The sequence below is a fragment of the Pseudophryne corroboree genome, chromosome 5 (assembly GCF_028390025.1).
Source record: "Pseudophryne corroboree isolate aPseCor3 chromosome 5, aPseCor3.hap2, whole genome shotgun sequence".
Classification (NCBI taxonomy): domain Eukaryota; kingdom Metazoa; phylum Chordata; class Amphibia; order Anura; family Myobatrachidae; genus Pseudophryne; species Pseudophryne corroboree.
Window position 1 is genome coordinate 464,172,760 of NC_086448.1, and position 20,271 is coordinate 464,193,030.

General features: G+C 45.3%; 1 protein-coding gene across 1 annotated transcript in view; it reads right to left on the minus strand.

Annotated features, from left to right (window-relative positions):
- The window catches only part of FBXL7 (F-box and leucine rich repeat protein 7), a 400,185-nt gene that overhangs the window by 11,495 nt on the left and 368,419 nt on the right, over nucleotides 1-20,271 (minus strand). Inside the window, exon 3 of the mRNA XM_063922953.1 lies at nucleotides 3,449-4,060. Within this exon, the coding sequence (XP_063779023.1) occupies nucleotides 3,449-4,060 (612 nt within the window). The remainder of the gene's footprint in view (nucleotides 1-3,448; nucleotides 4,061-20,271) is intronic.

Below are 20,271 nucleotides of genomic sequence, written 5' to 3' on the forward strand. Positions count from 1 at the left end.
TGGCACAGTGGGGAAAAGTATATCTGGCACAGTGGGGCAAGGTATATCTGGCACTGTGGGGCAATGTATATCTGGCACAGTAGGGCAATGTATATCTGGCACAGTGGGGTATTGTATATCTGGCACAGTGGGACAATGTATATCTGGCACAGTGGGGCAATGTGTATCTGGCACAGTGGGGCAATGTGTATTCTGGCACAGTGGAGGCATTTGTGTATCTGGCACAGTGGGGGCATTTGTGTATCTGGCACTGTGGGGGCATTTGTGTATCTGGTACAGTGGGGGCATTTGTGTATCTGGCACAGTGGTGGCATTTGTGTATCTGGCACAGTGGGGGCATTTGTGTATCTGGCACAGTGGGGCGTTTGTGTATCTGGTACAGTGGGGGCATTTGTGTATCTGGCACAGTGGGGGCATTTGTGTATCTGGCACTGTGGGGGCATTTGTGTATCTGGCACTGTGGGGGCATTTGTGTATTTGGCACTGTGGGGGCAATGTATAGCTGGCACTGTGGGGTCAATGTATATCTGGCACTGTGGGGTCAATGTATATCTGCACTGTGGGCAATGTATACCTGGCACTGTGGGGCAACATGTTTCTGGCACTATTGGGGTCATATGTGTATCTGGCCTTCGGTGCATGCACACTGTACCTATAAGAATTTTTTTCTACTGGCACCACTGGATATATGATATGTATAATGTCATTGGTTGATATGGGCAACACCTCCACTTGTTCTTTAGAAAATTTGATAACCCCCTATCTTAATGCTGCCAAGTTTCTGCACGAGTTTTGTTATTTGAAGGAAGTAAATCAAACACAATGCACACGAAATGCAGCAATGCATGCAGCCAGTATTTACCCTGCATAGAAACAAAATAACCCACCCAAATCTAACTCTCTATGCAAATGTTATATCTGCCCCCCCTGCAGTGCACATGGTTTTGCCCATTCTGGTAATCAGTAAATAAACTGAGCTAAAGTCTCCCCAGTCAGGGTTTTCCCTTCAGGATATGGGTGAAGCATTTTGTCTGTCACCCTGTTCCCTGCTTGTATTTATTTAATGTTACTAGTATCTTCATATCTTGTATAGAATGATTGTATTTATTATTTCCTATCTCTATCCCTACCACATGTACACACATGCCCACATATACACTACAGTTAGTTCTGTGTCGGAAGTCAGTTAACCTACCATTATGTTTTGGGTTGTGGAAGAAAAGCAGAATACCCCTGGGCTCCCCTAGCACGCACCGGAAGAGCGTGTGATATCTTCGCAGGTAGGGTGTTGAGGGACATTTACTAAGCAGTGATAAGAGTGGAGAAGTGAGCCAGTGGAGAAGTTGCCCATGGCAACCAATCAGCACTGAAGTAACATCTATAATTTGCATACTATAAAATGATACAGAGCTGTTGATTGGTTAATGGAGCAACTTCTCCACTGGCTCACTTCTCCGCTCTTATCACTGCTTAGTAAATGTCCCCCATAGTGTGGTAACGGGCTTGCCTTTAAACCACAGTAGTGCTGCCTGATATTGTACACTTTGGATGTATGCCATTTGACATGGTTATGTCCAGACAGGCTATACCGTGATGCACATTGGGGGTAATTCTGAGTTGATCGCAGCTTCAAGTTTGTTAGCAATTGGGCAAAACCATGTGCACTGCAGGGGATGCAGATATAACATGTGCAGAGAGAGTTAGATTTGGGTGGGGTGTGTTCAATCTGCAATCTAATTTGCAGTGTAAAAATACAGCAGCCAGTATTTATCTGCATAGAAACAAAATAACCCACCCAAATCTAACTCTCTCTGCAAATGTTATATCTGCCCCCCCTGCAGTGCACATGGTTTTGCCCAAATGCTAAAAAATTTCCTGCTGCGATCAACTTGGAATTACCCCTATTGTTTACACATAGTCTAAACCAATGACTGAAACTCTCATCACAAGTTATAATTGAGTGAAAATCTAAGGGAGCCTTGAGATTTAAAACTGGTTACCCATGGTGATAGCTGAGCTGAGCTCCAGTGCGTCTCTGCAGGCATATTACTCCTTTCTAGCTATCTATCTATTCAGCTATTTTTGTATGTTCTCCTGTACTGTATTTAACAGTATTGCATTCCCATTTTGGGAATAAATGCTAGGTGCACACTATGCGACATGTTGTTCGTTCAGCCAACAGCATTGTGCATCTGCGTCTGTGTACGGAAGATATGTCTGTGAATTATGTAGTTCACAGACATATTGTGTCGGTCCTGCCGCACAGATGATGCCGCTGTATCTCACAGATATATCGGTACAACTGGCTGTCTGTACGGCCATCCCACCGACTGCCCCATACTCCTGCCCAGGAATCGCAGTCACTACCGGTTCTTGTGGGCAGACATGTCATGCAGCATACTGGTACAGTAAGTGTGTATTCACAATACTGTTTGTGCATAGCATTGACCAAATCGTTGGACCAGTCAGCACATATTTTACATAAAAGTGCAAACTGCATTTCTGGTCCAACAAATTTAAACATTTATAAATAAAATCTAAATAGATAAAGAAACATGTTTTTGTCATCATGTTAATAGCACATTTATATCACAAACACCACAGTGGGCAGCAGTATTTATCTACTCCATGGTGGCACAATTAAAGCTCCTACATGGCAGCCAAAAGGGCATTTACAGTATAGAATCTAAGGACTGTAACTTGTGTTGTGATTGGTTAGTCCATCCTGCTGGTTTATGGGGCTTAAGGCCCATACACATTAGACGATGTCGCTCTGTGAGCGACATCGTCTAACGTTTCCCCCCTCCCGGGCCGGCCGGTCGGCGGCCGCCTGTATGCACTGAGCGATATGACAGCTCATATCGCTCAGTGACGTCACGCCCCCGCCAGCCCTGCATGAAGGTCGTGGACGACAGTCCACATCCTTCATGCATGCCCTACCGACAGCGACGATCGTTGCCGACCCGCGGGGCCGCGCATCGGTCGTCGCTGGCGGCATACACACTTAACGATAAAATGAGCGACGTCGCTCAAGGAGGGGGAAAATGAGCGACGTCGCTCATTATATCGTTAAGTGTGTATGGACCTTTACTGTTGTAGAAGCATCCAATACTAGAACTCAGTCCCAATCCAGATTGTCAATAGATGACACATTTACTGAACGGCAGCACAGTCAGGATACCAAGTAAACTCTAATGGTATATTTGATAGTACCTTTTAAAGTCCTGATTAGAACTGTGCATCACATGATGCATTTTTGTCAACAATTAAAAATTCAAGGATTTTTTTTAAATGTTATCAGTAGAATTGACACCTACAAGTTACAAAGAGGTAGCACGCCACATCATGTAATCAATAGGTTTTACCTGTGTTTTCATTATCAAGAACAGTCCTACAATATATGCTTTCTTAAAGCAACTGAATAATCTGTAATACAGTTTTTATTTACCTGATACATCCAGATGCTCCAGGTTTGGGCACAATGATACCACGTCAAACACTGCCTCATTTGAGATGTTGTAACAATTGGAGACCTCTAGTCTCCTCAGTTCAGGGCAGCACTGGGCGATGGTGTAGAGCCCTCGATCTGTGAGCCGCCTGCAGCCACTGACAATTACCGTCTCCAACATGAGACAGACGTTGGGTGTATCCTGACAAAGTCTACGGGTCAGCACTTTTAAAGCCCTATCCACGCTTATTGTTTCACCAGTCAGTCGAATAGTCCTCCATAACCGAGGGTCCCAAGCTAGATTATACCATCGTCTGCAGACACGAGCACAACGACAAAGCTGGTTTGTAGGTAGGTATGAAAAAATCTGGATAATGCATTGATCTGGCAATCGGTCAATATTGGCCTGTTCTTTTTGATGGCGGGATGCAAGGCGTATCAGTGGATGAGTGAGGCGTGTGGGAGGTGGGGAATGAACTATAGCAACAGTCTCTCCTGTGATGGAGGATGATGACGTGGATGATCCTCTCCCATTCTGAAAGCTATGCAGGTTTTGTGGGCATATGAGTGCAGGACTTGGTGTACTGAGTGTCCGCATGCTCAGGTCAGAATCTGAAAGAGATAGGATAATACATATCAGATGTCAATTACAATGAAAATATCAATATCAGCTGCTTCAATTGTTCTCTATTAATACTGAACTAATCTGTATTATCATGGTAATTGAAATGTATATAAATTCAGACCTTTAATATAACCAAAGACTATATGGGGAGGAGGGGGACAACGACCTTGGACTGCACACTCTAATTACAAACATAATGAGAGGTGCTATCATGCTGAGACTTGTAGTTCCACACATAAAGATTAGCACTGCTAATCAGAATAATTATAATAAACTCTATCTAGAGCAAAGTCCAGGTGCTTGGCATACTTTTGGGCCAAATAATATGGGCCCACCAGCCAACTTCCAGGTGGCCTCATGTGGTTCACTAACACTAAGGTTCAGGTCAAGGGGTGTGGGACCCCGCCAAGTCAGCAGAGGCCAGCTGCACAAGGCACAACACTAATGAGTGGCTAAGGTGTTAGTAAGTGTTAATAAGAAAGAAGCATATGCTATGTGTTAAGGAGTTTTACATAGGTGAGGGCTATTAATTAGAATGCTAAAAAGTGTTATATTAGTCAAAATAATAATAATAATAATAATAATAATAATGTGCTATAAAAGTGCCGAATTAAATGTTACAATGTTAAATAACCAAAGATGGTAAAAATCATTACAAATTAATATTTAATAAATAAGAAATTAGGGCCATCATTCCGAGTTGTTCGCTCGCTAGCTGCTTTTAGCAGCATTGCACACGCTATGCCGCCGCCCTCTGGGAGTGTATGTTAGCATAGCAGAATTGCGAATGAAAGATTAGCAGAATTACGAATAGAAATTTCTTAACAGTTTCTGAGTAGCTCCAGACTTACTCCTACACTGCGATCAGTTCAGTCAGTTTCGTTCCTGGTCTGACATCACAAACACACCCAGCGTTCGCCCAGACACTCCCCCGTTTTTCCAGCCACTCCCGCGTTTTTCCCAGAAATGTCAGCGTTTTTCCGCACACTCCCATAAAACGTCCAGTTTCCGCCCAGAAACACCCACTTCCTATCAATCACACTACGATCACAAGAACAATGAAAAATCTTCGTTAAGCCGTGAGTAAAATATCAAACTTTTGTGCTAATTTACTTGGCGCAGGCGCACTGCGAACATTGCGCATGCGCAGTTTGCGACTAATCGCTCCGTAGCGAAAAAAACTAACAAGCGAACAACTCGGAATGACCCCCTATGTTTCAAAAGTCATTGTAGCAAAGGACCATAAACTTGGTCAGAAGTTCAGGCAGCCACTCACAGAAGTACCGTATCTAACATCAAGTGTAGCAAGTAATTAAGTAGGCATATACAGTTTGAAAATCATCAGACCATAAGAGACCTGATTTCAGGTCAGAAGTAGTCCTATATTCCTGCTCGTCCCAGCACAGCGATATAACCTAGCTGTAAATAACCAGCCTCGGGCTCTTTGAGCCGGTCCTGGTTGTAAAAATACGGGGAAAAAATGACAGGGGATCCCCCGTATTTTAACAACCAGCACCGGGCTCTGCGCCTGGTTCTGGTGCCAAAAATACGGGGGACAAAACACGTAGGGGTCCCCCGTATTTTTCACACCAGCACCGGGCTCCACTAGTCAGAGAGATAATGCCACAGCCGGGGGACACTTTTATATAGGTCCCTGCAGCCGTGGCATTAAATCACTAACTAGTCACCCCTGGCCAGGGTATCCTGGAGGAGTGGGGACCCCTTAAATCAAGGGGTCCCCCCCACCAGCCACCCAAGGGCCAGGGGTGAAGCCAGAAGCTGTCCCCCCATCCAAGGGCGGCGGATGGGGGGCTGATAGCCAAGTGTAAAAAAAAAAGAATATTGTTCTTTGTAGCAGAACTACAAGTCCCAGCAAGCCTTAGCCTCCCCCGCAAGCTGGTACTTGGAGAACCACAAGTACCAGCATGCGGGGGGGAAATGGGCCCGCTGGTACCTGTAGTTCTACTACAAAGAAATACCCAAATTAAAACAGTACACACCCACCGTGACAGTATAACTTTATTACATACATGCACACCAACATACACACATACTTACCTATGTTGACACGAAGTGTCGGTCCCCTTGTCCACGTAGAATCCACGGGGTAGCTGTAAATAAAATTATACTCACAACAATCCGGTGTAGATCGGTCCTCTTCTTTGTTTGTTATCCACGTACTTGGCAAAATAAAAAAACTACAAACACGATCCACGCACTGAAAGGGGTCCCGTGTTTAGACATGGGACCCCTTTCCCCGACTGCCGGGACCCCTTGTGACTGCTGTCAAAGAGGGTCCCTTCAGCCAATCAGGAAGCGCCACGTCGTGGCACTCTCCTGATTGGCTGTGCGCGTCTGAGCTGTCAGGTGGCGCACTCGAAATACACTGTAGCGCATAGGCGCTCCATTGTATCCAATGGTGGGAACTTTGCGGTCAGCGGTTGACCGCGAGGTTATGTGGGGACCCTCGCAGTCAACCGCTGACCGCAAAGTTCCCACCATTGGATACAATGGAGCGCCTATGCGCTACAGTGTATCTCGAGTGCGCCACCTGATAGCTCAGATGCGCACAGCCAATCAGGAGAGTGCCACGACGTGGCGCTCCCTGCTTGGCTGAAGGGACCCTCTTTGACAGCAGTCACGAGGGGTCCCGGCAGTCGGGGAAAGGGGTCCCATGTGTAAACATGGGACCCCTTTCAGTGCGTGGATCGTGTTTGTCGTTTTTTTTATTTTGATAAGTACGTGGATTACAAACAAAGAAGAGCACCGATCTACACTGGATTGTTGTGAGTATAATTTTATTTACAGGTACCCCGTGGATTCTACGTTGACAAGGGGACCGACACTTCGTGTCAACATAGGTAAGAATGTGTGTATGTTGGTGTGCATGTATGTAATAAAGTTATACTGTCACGGTGTGTCTGTACTGTTTTTATTTGGGTATTTTTTTGTAGTAAAACTACAGGTACCAACGGGCCCGTTTCACCCCCGCATGATGGTACTTGTGGTTCTCCAAGTACCAGCTTGTGGGGGGAGGCTTGCTGGGACTTGTAGTTCTGCTACAAAAAAACATATTATTTTTTTTGACACATGGCTATCAGCCCCCCATCTACCGCCCTTGGATGGGGGGACAGCCTCGGGCTTCACCCCTGGCCCTTTGGTGGCTGGAGGGGGGGACCGCTTGATTTAAGGGGTCCCCACTCCTCCAGGGTACCCTGGCCAGGAGTGACTAGTTGGGGATTTAATGCCACGGCCGCAGGGACCTATATAAAAGTGTCCCCCGGCTGTGGCATTATCTCTCTGACTAGTGGAGCCCGGTGCTGGTGTGAAAAATACGGGGGACCCCTACGTGTTTTGTACCCCGGATTTTTGGCACCAGGACCAGGCGCAGATTCCGGTGCTGGTTGTTAAAATACGGGGGATCCCCTGTCATTTTCCCCCCGTATTTTTGCAACCAGGACCGGCTCAAAAAGCCAGAGGCTGGTTATACTTAGGAGGGGGGACCCCACGCATTTTTTGTTCTGAAATTTTAACCCATTCCCACCCCTTCCCACTGAAAAACATGCACTGATCTCTCCATATTATTTAAGTCAGTAAAAAATAATAATATTCTTTTAAAAAATCTATTAAATAATAATTGTGGCTCATAAATAGACAAACCAAGTAGATAATCCCTTCTAATATAAATAGATATGCTATTAGCAATCAAAAAAACACGAAAAAAAACATGTTTTTAAAAAAAATTATTAGATCACGACAGCAAAATGAGGCGGAATGAAATTGACGAAATGACTGTCGAAAAGCACTGTTGTCGAATCGATATTCTTCAATTGAATATACTTTTGTCGAAAAGCCGCATTTTTACCATTGCAGACATGTCGAATTGCAAAAAGTCGAATCTGAAACGGCAGGTTTTTTGTCGAAAAGTACTGTATGGCATTGTCAAATCCAATTCGACAGGTTTTTTTTGTCGAAAATGCCCCGCTTTTCGACATTTGCGGCAATTCGACCGCAATTGCATTTACCCCATAGTCAGCACTCAGGCCCTCATTCCGAGTTGATCGGTCGCAAGGCGATTTTAGCAGAGTTACACACGCTAAGCCGCCGCCTACTGGGAGTGAATCTTAGCTTCTTAAAATTGCGACCGATGTATTCGCAATATTGCGATTACTAACTACTTAGCAGTTTCAGAGTAGCTCCAGACTTACTCTGCCTGTGCGATCATTTCAGTGCTTGTCGTTCCTGGTTGACGTCACAAACACACCCAGCGTTCGCCCAGGCACTCCCACCGTTTCCCCGGCCACTCCTGCGTTTTTTCCGGAAACGGTAGCGTTTTCAGCCACACGCCCCTGAAACGCCGTGTTTCCGCCCAGTAACACCCATTTCCTGTCAATCACATTACGATCGCCGGAGCGAAGAAAAAGCCGTGAGTAAAAATACTTTCATCATAGTAAAGTTACTTGGCGCAGTCGCAGTGCGAACATTGCGCATGCGTACTAAGCGGATTTTCACTGCGATGCGATGAAAAATACCGAGCGTACAACTCGGAATGAGGGCCTCAGTGAGTAACATTGCTAATTCTCACTCTCCTCCCATATTAAATTGTGAAGTTTGTGATTGGACATTGCAACTTCGAATCCCCCACCCCACACCCCTCTTTACATTTTGGCCTAATTGTTTTTTTATGACCCTTGAGTTCTTAGCATTAGCTAGTCATATAACTTTAGGGAAAATGATACATTGTTTTAAACAATACGGACTCCTCTACCCCGGGTTTAATTCCTAGTACATGTATTAGTGTCCTGGAGCGCACAGTTACCTCTGCCCCCAGTTATAGTTTAATACTTGCACACTAGTACACAGGGAATTATATAGATTTATCCATTTCATTTTGTATACCATATTAGTAAATATAATATTTAAAAACAGTTAAATAACAAACATATCTTTGAGATATGAGAGGGCAACAAAATAATTTGTCCCACATGTTCTTTTTATCAGACAGGTTATATGGGCCCCATTCGGCCTATTCTGCTTGTTGCCTCCTGGACAATTATGGTAAGTTTATTATCCAGTGTGACCCTGCTGGTTGGTGGCCATTTTATTAGTCTGTTTCATATTTCTTTCATTGCATTAGGGAATATGTCTGCTACATGATTATGAGTTTACTCAGAATAGGTAAGACTGGAATAACAACAAGCTGTAAACGTATAGTAAATCTGTCTATACTGTCATTAGACTGTAACTGAAGTATTCAGTATAGTACATCTTTATTTGCCATAAAACAACAATATAAACTATTCTCCCCTAAACCATTAAACACATCTTTAACAATCCTCTACAGTGGTTTTCTTGTCAAACTGTCAGTGAAGAGGTAAATCTTGGTGCCAACTGTTTTATGATCCTTGTGACAGCTACTGACATTAAACCTGGGAGTTTGTCCTACAGAAGAACAGGAGAGATAACATGAAGATTGTGTGTATACATGTACTTAAGCCTCTAGAGCTATCATCTCCTTTACTTTCCAATAATTCTCCTTGTCAAGATGGCCTCCTGGGTGGCCTGTCTCCAGTTCAGAGGTGAAGTCAGGCACATCTGTACACATTCACAGATGACTGACTTGGGGCAGTAACAAGAACACATCATATCTATGGTTCTTGGATTGCATTTCATGTGTAATAGATACTGAATGGACAAGACAATATGTTAGTAACTGTCTGCATTGCTGTGAGTGTATTGTGCTGTACTTTATATGCATAATCAGTGATACTGTATCTATCAAATGTAGCAATATGCTTGGAGGAATGCTCCTACCGATAGTCAAATAAATCAATGACCAAAACCCTAAAATTACAAATATGTATATGATCTGCAAAACTATTATACAAATAAAACAACGTGCTATAGTAATGGCTTTAGTTAGAAGTGTAACTTTATTGTAGATTATTTGTAGATTAAAATTATTTATTCAATATTTGTTCAACAAAGTACAATTGAGGAGTAGAATAAGGTGCAAAAATTTCCCTAGCAAACTAATATTATACTGTATGTACAAGGTTTTGTTTTTAATACATTTATGTTTTATTGCCTCTGTTTTGCAACTTTGTTTAAATGTTTTGACAAACTAAATTGACCGCACAGTGTTACGTGCCCTACATACTGGCGGATTTGCCGCCGAGGTGCCCGACGGACGAGGTGCCCGACGGACGACCCTGTGGCAGGCGTGGGGGAAAGGGTGACGGGGGGAGCAAAGTTTCTTCACTCCCCCCGTCACCTGGCCCCATAGCCCTGTATGCTAATATGGACGATATTCTCCATATTGGCATGCATGTATAAACAACCTGACACCAACGATGAACGAGTGCGGGGCCGCGCATAATTCATCGTTGGTGCATACACACTGAAAGATATGAACGATATCTCATTCATTAATGAACGAGGTCGTTCATATCTTTCAGTGTAATCGCTAAATGTGTAGGGCCCATTAATCTCTATATTAACAGTAGTAAGATTACTTTTATGAGTGACATTTCTCTGACGTCCTAAGTGGATGCTGGGACTCCGTAAGGACCATGCTGGGACTCCGTAAGGACCATGGGGAATAGCGGCCCCGCAGGAGACTGGGCACAACTAAAGAAAGCTTTAGGACTACCTAGTGTGCACTGGCTCCTCCCACTATGACCCTCCTCCAGACCTCAGTTAGAATCTTGTGCCCGGCTGAGCTGGATGCACACTAGGGACTCTCCTGAGCTCCTAGAAAGAAAGTATATTTTAGTTTTTTTATTTTACAGTGAGATCTGCTGGCAACAGACTCACTGCAGCGAGGGACTAAGGGGAGAAGAAGCGAACCTACCTAACTGGTGGTAGTTTGGGCTTCTTAGGCTACTGGACACCATTAGCTCCAGAGGGATCGACCGCAGGACCCGACCTTGGTGTTCGTTCCCGGAGCCGCGCCGCCGGCCCCCTTACAGAGCCAGAAGCAAGAAGTGTTCCGGAAAATCGGCGGCAGAAGACTTCTGTCTTCAACAAGGTAGCGCACAGCACTGCAGCTGTGCGCCATTGCTCCTCATGCACACCTCACACTCCGGTCACTGATGGGTGCAGGGCGCTGGGGGGGGGGGCCCTGAGGGCAATATAAGACACCTTGGCTGGCAAATCTACACCATATATAGTCAGGAAGGCTATATAGGTGTAAAAATACCCCTGCCAGAATTCCAGAAAAAGCGGGAGAAGTCCGCCGGAAAAGGGGCGGGGCCATCTCCCTCAGCACACTGGCGCCATTTTTTCTTCACAGTGCAGCTGGAAGACAGCTCCCCAGGCTCTCCCCTGCAGTGTCAAGCTACATAAGGGTAAAAAAGAGAGGGGGGGCACTAAATTTAGGCGCAGTATAGATAATAGAAGCAGCTATTGGGGGAAAAATCACTCAGTTATAGTGTTAATCCCTGCATTATATAGCGCTCTGGTGTGTGCTGGCATACTCTCTCTCTGTCTCCCCAAAGGGCTTTGTGGGGTCCTGTCCTCTGTCAGAGCATTCCCTGTGTGTATGCGGTGTGTCGGTACGACTGTGTCGACATGTTTGATGAGGAGGCTTATGTGGAGGCGGAGCAGATGCCGATAAATGTGATGTCACCCCCTGCGGGGTCGACACCTGAGTGGATGGTGCTGTGTCCAGTGTCGACGACGATGAGACTAATGTAACTTCCAGTAGGGCCACACGTTACATGATTGAGGCAATGAAAAATGTGTTGCACATTTCTGATGTTACCCCCGGTACCACAAAAAAGGGTATTATGTTTGGAGAGAAAAAACTACCAGTAGCTTTTCCTCCATCTGAAGAGTTAAATGAAGTGTGTGAAGAAGCGTGGGCTTCCCCTGATAAGAAACTGGTAATTTCTAAGAGGTTACTAATGGCGTACCCTTTCCCGCCAGAGGATAGGTCACGTTGGGAAACATCCACTTGTCAAAGAAGGTGGCACTACCGTCTCCGGATACGGCCGCCCTGAAGGAATCTGCTGATAGAAAGCAGGAGGCTATCCTGAAGTCTATATATACACGCACAGGTGTTTTACTGAGACCAGCTATTGCTTCAGCATGGATGTGCAGTGCTGCAGCTGCGTGGTCAGATTCCCTGTTGGAAAGTATTGATACCCTAGACAGGGACACTATATTGCTAACCGTAGAGCATATTAAAGACGCACTTTTATACATGAGGGATGCACAGAGGGATATTTGCCGGCTGGCATCTAAAATAAGTGCAATGTCCATTTCTGCCAGGAGAGGGTTATGGACTCGGCAGTGGACAGGAGATGCAGATTCTAAAAGGCACATGGAAGTTCTGCCTTATAAGGGTGAGGAGTTGTTCGGGGATGGTCTCTCGGACCTAGTTTCCACAGCAACAGCTGGGAAGTCTACATTTTTACCCCATGTTCCCTCACAGCCAAAGAAAGCACCGTATTATCAGGTACAGTCCTTTCGGCCCAATAGGGGCAAGCGGGTTAGGGGCGCGTCCTTTCTGCCCAGAGGCAGAGGTAGAGGGAAAAAGCTGCAGCATACAGCCAGTTCCCAGGAGCAAAAGTCCTCCCCCGCTTCCTCTAAGTCCACAGCATGACGCTGGGGCTCCACAGGCGGAGCCAGGTACGGTGGGGGCCCGTCTCAAATATTTCAGCAATCAGTGGGCTCGCTCACGGGTGGATCCCTGGATCTTTCAAGTAGCATCTCAGGGGTACAAGCTGGAATTCGAGACGTCTCCCCCCCGCCGTTTTCTCAAATCTGCCTTACCAACCACTCCCTCAGGCAGGGAGGCAGTGTTACAGGCAATTCACAAGCTGTATTCACAGCAGGTGATAGTAAAGGTGCCCCTACTTCAACAAGGATGGGGTTACTATTCCACAATGTTTGTGGTACCGAAACCGGACGGTTCGGTGAGACCCATTTTAAATTTGAAATCCTTGAACACATATATAAAAAAATTCAAGTTCAAGATGGAATCGCTCAGGGCGGTTATTGCAAGCCTGGACGAGGGGGATTACATGGTATCACGGGACATCAAGGATGCTTACCTGCATGTCCCCATTTGCCATCCTCACCAGGAGTACCTCAGATTTGTGGTACAGGATTGTCATTACCAATTCCAGACGTTGCCGTTCGGTCTATCCACGGCTCCGAGGGTCTTTACCAAGGTAATGGCCGAAATGATGATACTCCTTCGAAAGAAGGGAGTTTTAATTATCCCGTACTTGGACGATCTCCTGATAAAGGCGAGGTCCAGGGAGCAGTTGTTGGTCGGGGTAGCACTATCTCGGGAGGTGCTACAACAGCACGGCTGAATTCTAAATATTCCAAAGTCACAGCTGGTCCCTACGACACGTCTACTGTTCCTGGGGATGGTTCTGGACACAGAACAGAAAAAAGTGTTTCTCCCGGAGGAGAAGGCCAAGGAGCTGTCATCTCTAGTCAGAGGCCTCCTTAAACCAAAACAGGTGTCGGTGCATCACTGCACGCGGATCCTAGGAAAGATGGTAGCTTCTTACGACGCAATTCCATTCGGCAGGTTCCATGCAAGAACCTTTCAGTGGGACCTGTTGGACAAGTGGTCCGGATCGCATCTTCAGATGCATCGGCTGATAACCCTGTCTCCAAGGACCAGGGTGTCTCTGCTGTGGTGGCTGCAGAGTGCTCATCTTCAAGAGGGCTGCAGATTCGGCATACAGGACTGGGTCCTGGTGACCACGGATGCCAGCCTTCGAGGCTGGGGGGCAGTCATACAGGGAAGAAACTTCCAAGGACTATGGTCAAGTCAGGAGACTTCCCTGCACATAAATATTCTGGAACTAAGGGCCATTTACAGTGCCCTAACTCAGGCAAAACCCCTGCTTCAAAACCAGCCGGTACTGATCCAGTCAGACAACATCACGGCGGTCGCCCATGTAAACCGACAGGGCGGCACGAGAAGCAGGACGGCGATGGCAGAAGCCACAAGGATTCTCCGATGGGCGGAAAATCACGTGTTAGCACTGTCAGCAGTGTTCATTCCGGGAGTGGACAACTGGGAAGCAGACTTCCTCAGCAGGCACGACCTCCACCCGGGAGAGTAGGGACTTCATCCAGAAGTCTTCCAACTGATTGTAAACCGTTGGGAAAGGCCACAGGTGGACATGATGGCGTCCCGCCTAAACAAAAAGCTAGAAAAGTATTGCGCCAGGTCAAGAGACCCGCAGGCGATAGCTGTGGACGCTCTAGTGACACCGTGGGTGTACCGGTCGGTTTATGTGTTCCCTCCTCTTCCTCTCATACCAAAGGTACTGAGGATAATAAGGAGAAGAGGAGTAAGAACTATACTCATTGTTCCGGATTGGCCAAGAAGAGCTTGGTACCCGGAACTTCAAGAAATGATCTCAGAGGACCCATGGCCTCTGCCGTTCAGACAGGACCTGCTGCAGCAGGGGCCCTGTCTGTTCCTAGACTTACCGCGGCTGCGTTTGACGGCATGGCGGTTGAACACCGGATCCTGAAGGAAAAGGGCATTCCATAGGAAGTCATTCCTACGCTGATTGAAGCTAGGAAAGAAGTAACCGCAAACCATTATCACCGCATATGGCGAAAATATGTTGCGTGGTGTGAGGCCAGGAAGGCCCCAATGGAAGAATTTCAGCTGGGCCGTTTCCTGCACTTCCTACAGTCAGGGGTGACTATGGGCCTAAAATTGGGTTCCATTAAGGTCCAGATTTCGGCTCTATCAATTTTCTTCCAGAGAGAACTGGCTTCACTACCTGAATTTCAAACTTTTGTTAAGGGAGTGCTGCATATTCAGCCCCCTTTTGTGCCTCCAGTGGCACCTTGGGATCTCAACGTGGTGTTGGATTTCCTAAAGTCACATTGGTTTGAGCCACTTAAGACCGTGGAATTGATATATCTCACGTGGAAAGTTGGCCTTGGCTTCGGCCAGGCGTGTATCAGAATTGGCGGCTTTGTCATGTAAAAGCCCTTATCTGATTTTCCATATGGATAGGGCAGAATTGAGGACTCGTCCCCAATTTCTCCCTAAGGTGGTATCAGCCTTTCATCTGAACCAACCTATCGTGGTGCCTGCGGCTACTAAAGACTTGGAGGCTTCCAAGTCGTTGGACGTAGTCAGGGCCCTGAAAATTTATGTTTCCAGGACAGCTGGAGTCAGAAAAACTGACTCGCTATTTATCCTGTATGCGCCCAACAAGTTGGGTGCACCTGCTTCAAAGCAGACTATTGCTCGCTGGATCTGTAGCACGATTCAACTTGCACATTCTGCGGCTGGACTGCCGCACCCTAAATCTGTACAAGCCCATTCCACGAGAAAAGTGGGCTCTTCTGGGGCGGCTGCCCGAGGGGTCTCGGCTTTACAAATTTGCCGAGCTGTTACTTGGTCGGGTTCAAACATTTTTGCAAGAGTCTACAAGTTTGATACCCTGGCTGAGGAGGACCTAGAGTTTGCTCATTCGGTGCTGCAGAGTCATCCGCACTCTCCCGCCCGTTTGGGAGCTTTGGTATAATCCCCATGGTCCTTACGGAGTCCCAGCATCCACTTAGGACGTCAGAGAAAATAAGATTTTACTCACCGGTAAATCTATTTCTCGTAGTCCGTAGTGGATGCTGGGCGCCCATCCCAAGTGCGGATTGTCTGCAATACTTGTTTATAGTTATTGCTTAACTAAAGGGTTATTGTTGAACCATCTGTTGAGAGGCTCAGTTATATTTCATACTGTTAACTGGGTATAGTATCACGAGTTATACGGTGTGATTGGTGTGGCTGGTATGAGTCTTACCCAGGATTCAAAATCCTTCCTTATTGTGTCAGCTCTTCCGGGCACAGTGTCCTAACTGAGGTCTGGAGGAGGGTCATAGTGGGAGGAGCCAGTGCACACCAGGTAGTCCTAAAGCTTTCTTTAGTTGTGCCCAGTCTCCTGCGGAGCCGCTATTCCCCATGGTCCTTACGGAGTCCCAGCATGGTCCTTACGGAGTCCCAGCAACCACTACGGACTACGAGAAATAGATTTACCGGTGAGTAAAATCTTATTATTTCTATGATGCCATTGTCTGAGCAGGGCACATCATATACCAAATTAAAGGTCTTGGTTCTTTGATTTTCAGAAAAATATTGGCGTTAAATTGGTTGCTTAGTTTTGGAGTTCTGTGGCAAAACGTCCGCCTGCCAAATACAATGCATCACCATTGTGCTCTGGAAAATGGGACATTTGAACTCTACATTTGCACCTGCTGGGTGACCTGGAATATGTGACCTGCAGGGGTGCTCTGGAAACTGGGATAGTTATTTTGCAGCCACTCACTACTGTAAGTAAGGATTTTCTAAATTCGACTCCTAAGGGAGTGAAAAGGGATAAAATGTTTTGCCCAGTAAATCTTTGCCTAGTTGAAACTGGGCACATCAGCTAGTTAGTAAATGATTACCCCTAGAGTAATAATAATAATTTCATTTACATGCTTTCCTCCCAATAGGACTCAAAAGGCTTTATTTACAAAGTGAAAGATGCTGCTTCCTGACTTATTGGTGGTGGAAATTTCCAACAGCTCTCACAGGCAGTGTAATACCCCTTTTCCATTGCAGACCATAACCTGGGTTATTGCCAGGTTAATTCAGGTCACGGCTCAGTGGAAAAGAATCCCTGAAATATAACCCAGGTCCAGTGACTTGGGAATCTGATCGGGATAGCTAACAGGATCGTTGGACCCGGAAGGATCCGGGTAATGGGGCAGTGTAAACAGGTGATCCGACCTAAGCCATCCAACCCGGGTTCCATTAAAAGCATAGGGAGAGCCGGATCACCGCTGCTTGGAGACGATGACATCTGTAAACATCAAGGAAACAGAAGCACTGCACCGTGAAAGTGGCCGCCCCAGGATTTAGGTGGAAAAGGGGTAGTAAGCATGCATGACTTTACACTGACTGTGAGTGGCATTTTACATTTTCATCTCCAACTCGTTAGGAAGTGGCGGCTTACAAAAGTCGCCTCTTTATAAATAAAGCCCAAAGTACTATATATTTGCAGATTAAAAACCACATGGTACAAAATAACATAATTTAAGTATTAATAGACTGCAGAAAATAGAACAGAATTTGGGTTATCTATTTATTTTTTTGTTTAGAAACTAAAGGAGCATTAATTAAGTCTTAAGTCTGTTTCTTAAATGTTTGTAGAGTATGGGCCTCTTGGACTGCAGAACAACAAAAAAGAGACTTGCTGTAACAAGGAAGCGAGTTCCAGAGAGTGGGAGCTGCAACGTTGAAAGCTCAACCCAAATGAAGTAAGGAAATTCTAAGACTCTCTTAGTGCTAATGGTCATTCATTGCAGATTATAGTGTGCCAGCAGCTGCTTTAGGTAACTTAGTCCCTGGTTATGAAAGGGCTTTGAGAGTTAATAGACCAAACTTGAAACAGATTCACAAACTTACAGACAACCAGTGAAGGAAGGGGAGAATGGGTGTTATGTGACAGGAACAGAAATGGTTAGTTTCCAGCCTTACTGTTGCATATTGGGGGTCATTCCGAGTTGTTCGCTCGCTAGCTGCTTTTAGCAGCCGTGAAAACGCTAAGCCGCCGCCCTCTGGGAGTGTATTTTAGCTTAGCAGAAGTGCGAACGAAAGGTTCCAGACCTACTCAGCGCTTGCGATCACTTCAGACTATTTAGTTCCTGTTTTGACGTCACGAACACGCCCTGCGTTCGGCCATCCACGCCAGTGTTTCCCCAGGCCTGCCTGCGTTTGTATCTGACACGCCTGCGTATTTCCACACACTCCCATAAAACGGACAGTTACCTCCCAGAAACGCCCACTTCATGTCAATCACTCTGCGGCCAGCAGTGCGATTGAAAAGCGTCGCTAGACCTTGTGTGAAACTACTTCGGCTGTTGTGAAAGTACGTCGCGCCGCATACGCATGCGCAGAAGTGCCGCTTTTTTGCCTAAACACTGCGTTGCGAACGAAAACAGCTAGCAAACAACTCGGAATGATCCCCATTGTGCCTAGGTGCAAACAGGGCAATTATTCTCCTGATATAGAGTAATCCAATATGTTAAAAATAAAAACCCTGGTTGAAGTCAATTGACATTCATGAGTCAGTACGTGAAATCACAAACCTACACTTTAGCCAGGACAAAAGCAAGGGATACCTTTTGGATTTATTAAATGGCTGCCAGGGCATGCTGGGATTTGTAGTTCCACATATGTGCTAAAGTCCTGATAATTGGTAAATGTTCCCCTAAATCAGTTATGGCTCAGACTCAGAGGTACCATGGAGGAGACCATCTACCCTTCATTGAACAGAGGTGCCATGGTGGAGACACCCTACCCTTCAGTGACTTGTAGGGAGCAATAGCAAATATTACACATATCCAGATTCTGAATTGGAAGCAAAGCAAAAAAAAGGACAAGTAACTTTGCACCTGGGCAAAAACATGTGCAGAGAGATTTAGATGTGAGAGGGATGTGCAAAATAAATAAATATATAAGCCCCCGCTGCAGTGCAACATGGTTTGCCTAGGGGCACCAAGCTGTTTCCTTTTTGGACTTGGGGCTAGTCAGTGGTGGATTTTCAACTAGCCACGTGAGGAATGTCATTGAATCATACTTGCCTACCTGACCCTCTCCAAGAGGGAGAAAATGCTCTGTTCCTGGACTTTCCTGGTAATGTATGATTGCCATCACTTGTGGTGAAACACCTTTCTTATCAATTAACTAGCTCACCACAGGTGATGGCAATCATACATTACCAGGAAAGTCCAGGAACAGAGCATTTTCTCCCTCATGGAGATGGTCAGGTAGGCAAGTATGCATTGAATACAATAAACCACAGGTTCTCAAACTCGGTCCTCAGGACCCCACACAGTGCATGTTTTGCAGGTCTCCTCACAGAATCACAAGTAAAATAATTAGCTCCACCTGTGGACCATTTTAAAATGTGTCTGTGAGTAATTGATACACCTGTGCACTTACTGGATTACCTGCAAAACATGCACTGTGTGGGGTCCTGAGGACCGAGTTTGAGAACCTGTGCAATAAACTATCTACCACATAAGTGCTAAAGAAGCAATAGAAGTGAATGAAGGAAAGTGGAAGAAGCCAGGGTGCTGGAATCATGCAAACTAAATATAAATCAACACTGCTGCAGAATCCAGTATCCCAGAATCCTTTTAAGGTAAAAAGCTGCATTTTATGACTTGCTGATTTACAAGTACGTAAATGATGGGAACCACAGTTACTATAAAATGATGGAGCCAGACAAACAGATTATCAACAACAGACACGCTGTAAATAGTATATCAGAGTAATCCGAGGAATAATACTTACACCATCACATACTATTCTGGAATCACAATTTTAACATAATTTTAATATAATACAAATTACTTTCTTGGTCATTTATGTTAAAAAAACATTCATGGAATATTAAAATACATGCTCTGCCAAATTCAATTGTTCTCACTGAGATGAAATGTTCAGTAGTTTTCTGGTTCCAATAAAAAATAAAAAAATAAACCCCAAAACAACAGTTTAAAGTAAAATTAGATACAACATTTAGTTGTAAAACATTTTCTAAATTCTCAATGGCTTACATAAAGAATAAGGTAAATGCAAATGATGCATACTCTCCTCAGCTGGTAATCTATTCTATTGTAGCGCTCACATAGACCTGGCATGCTGTTTTCTGAACTGTAACATCAGTAGTACTACAGTAAGTAATGGTATGATTGCAATTTGCATCTATTATTTAAATGCGATGTTTGCGTGGCTGTAAGACTGCGTGACACAATCATAATGAGATCTTTCATAGCCAATCAGAATCCTATTTGAAAGGTTTACATTTACGTAGTGCAGAGTTTCCCAAACTCTGCCATCACAGTCCATGTTTTAAGGATAGCCATGCTTGAGCACAGGTGACTTGATTAGTACATCAGTCAATTTGATTTAACCATCTGGACTCATGCATGGATATCTTTAAAACCTGGACTGTAATGGTGGAGTCTGGCAAACTGCCTTAGTGTGATGTCCTAGTGCACAGGGCGCATGCTCCTGCCAGTGCTTGTGGGGTTAATACTCTCACTAATATTCATCTACTCAGCAATATTTAGATTAATCTGTAGACATGATCAAAGGTGAATTTTTCAAGAAATAATATACATTTTATGCCATTACGCTTTACGGGGCTTA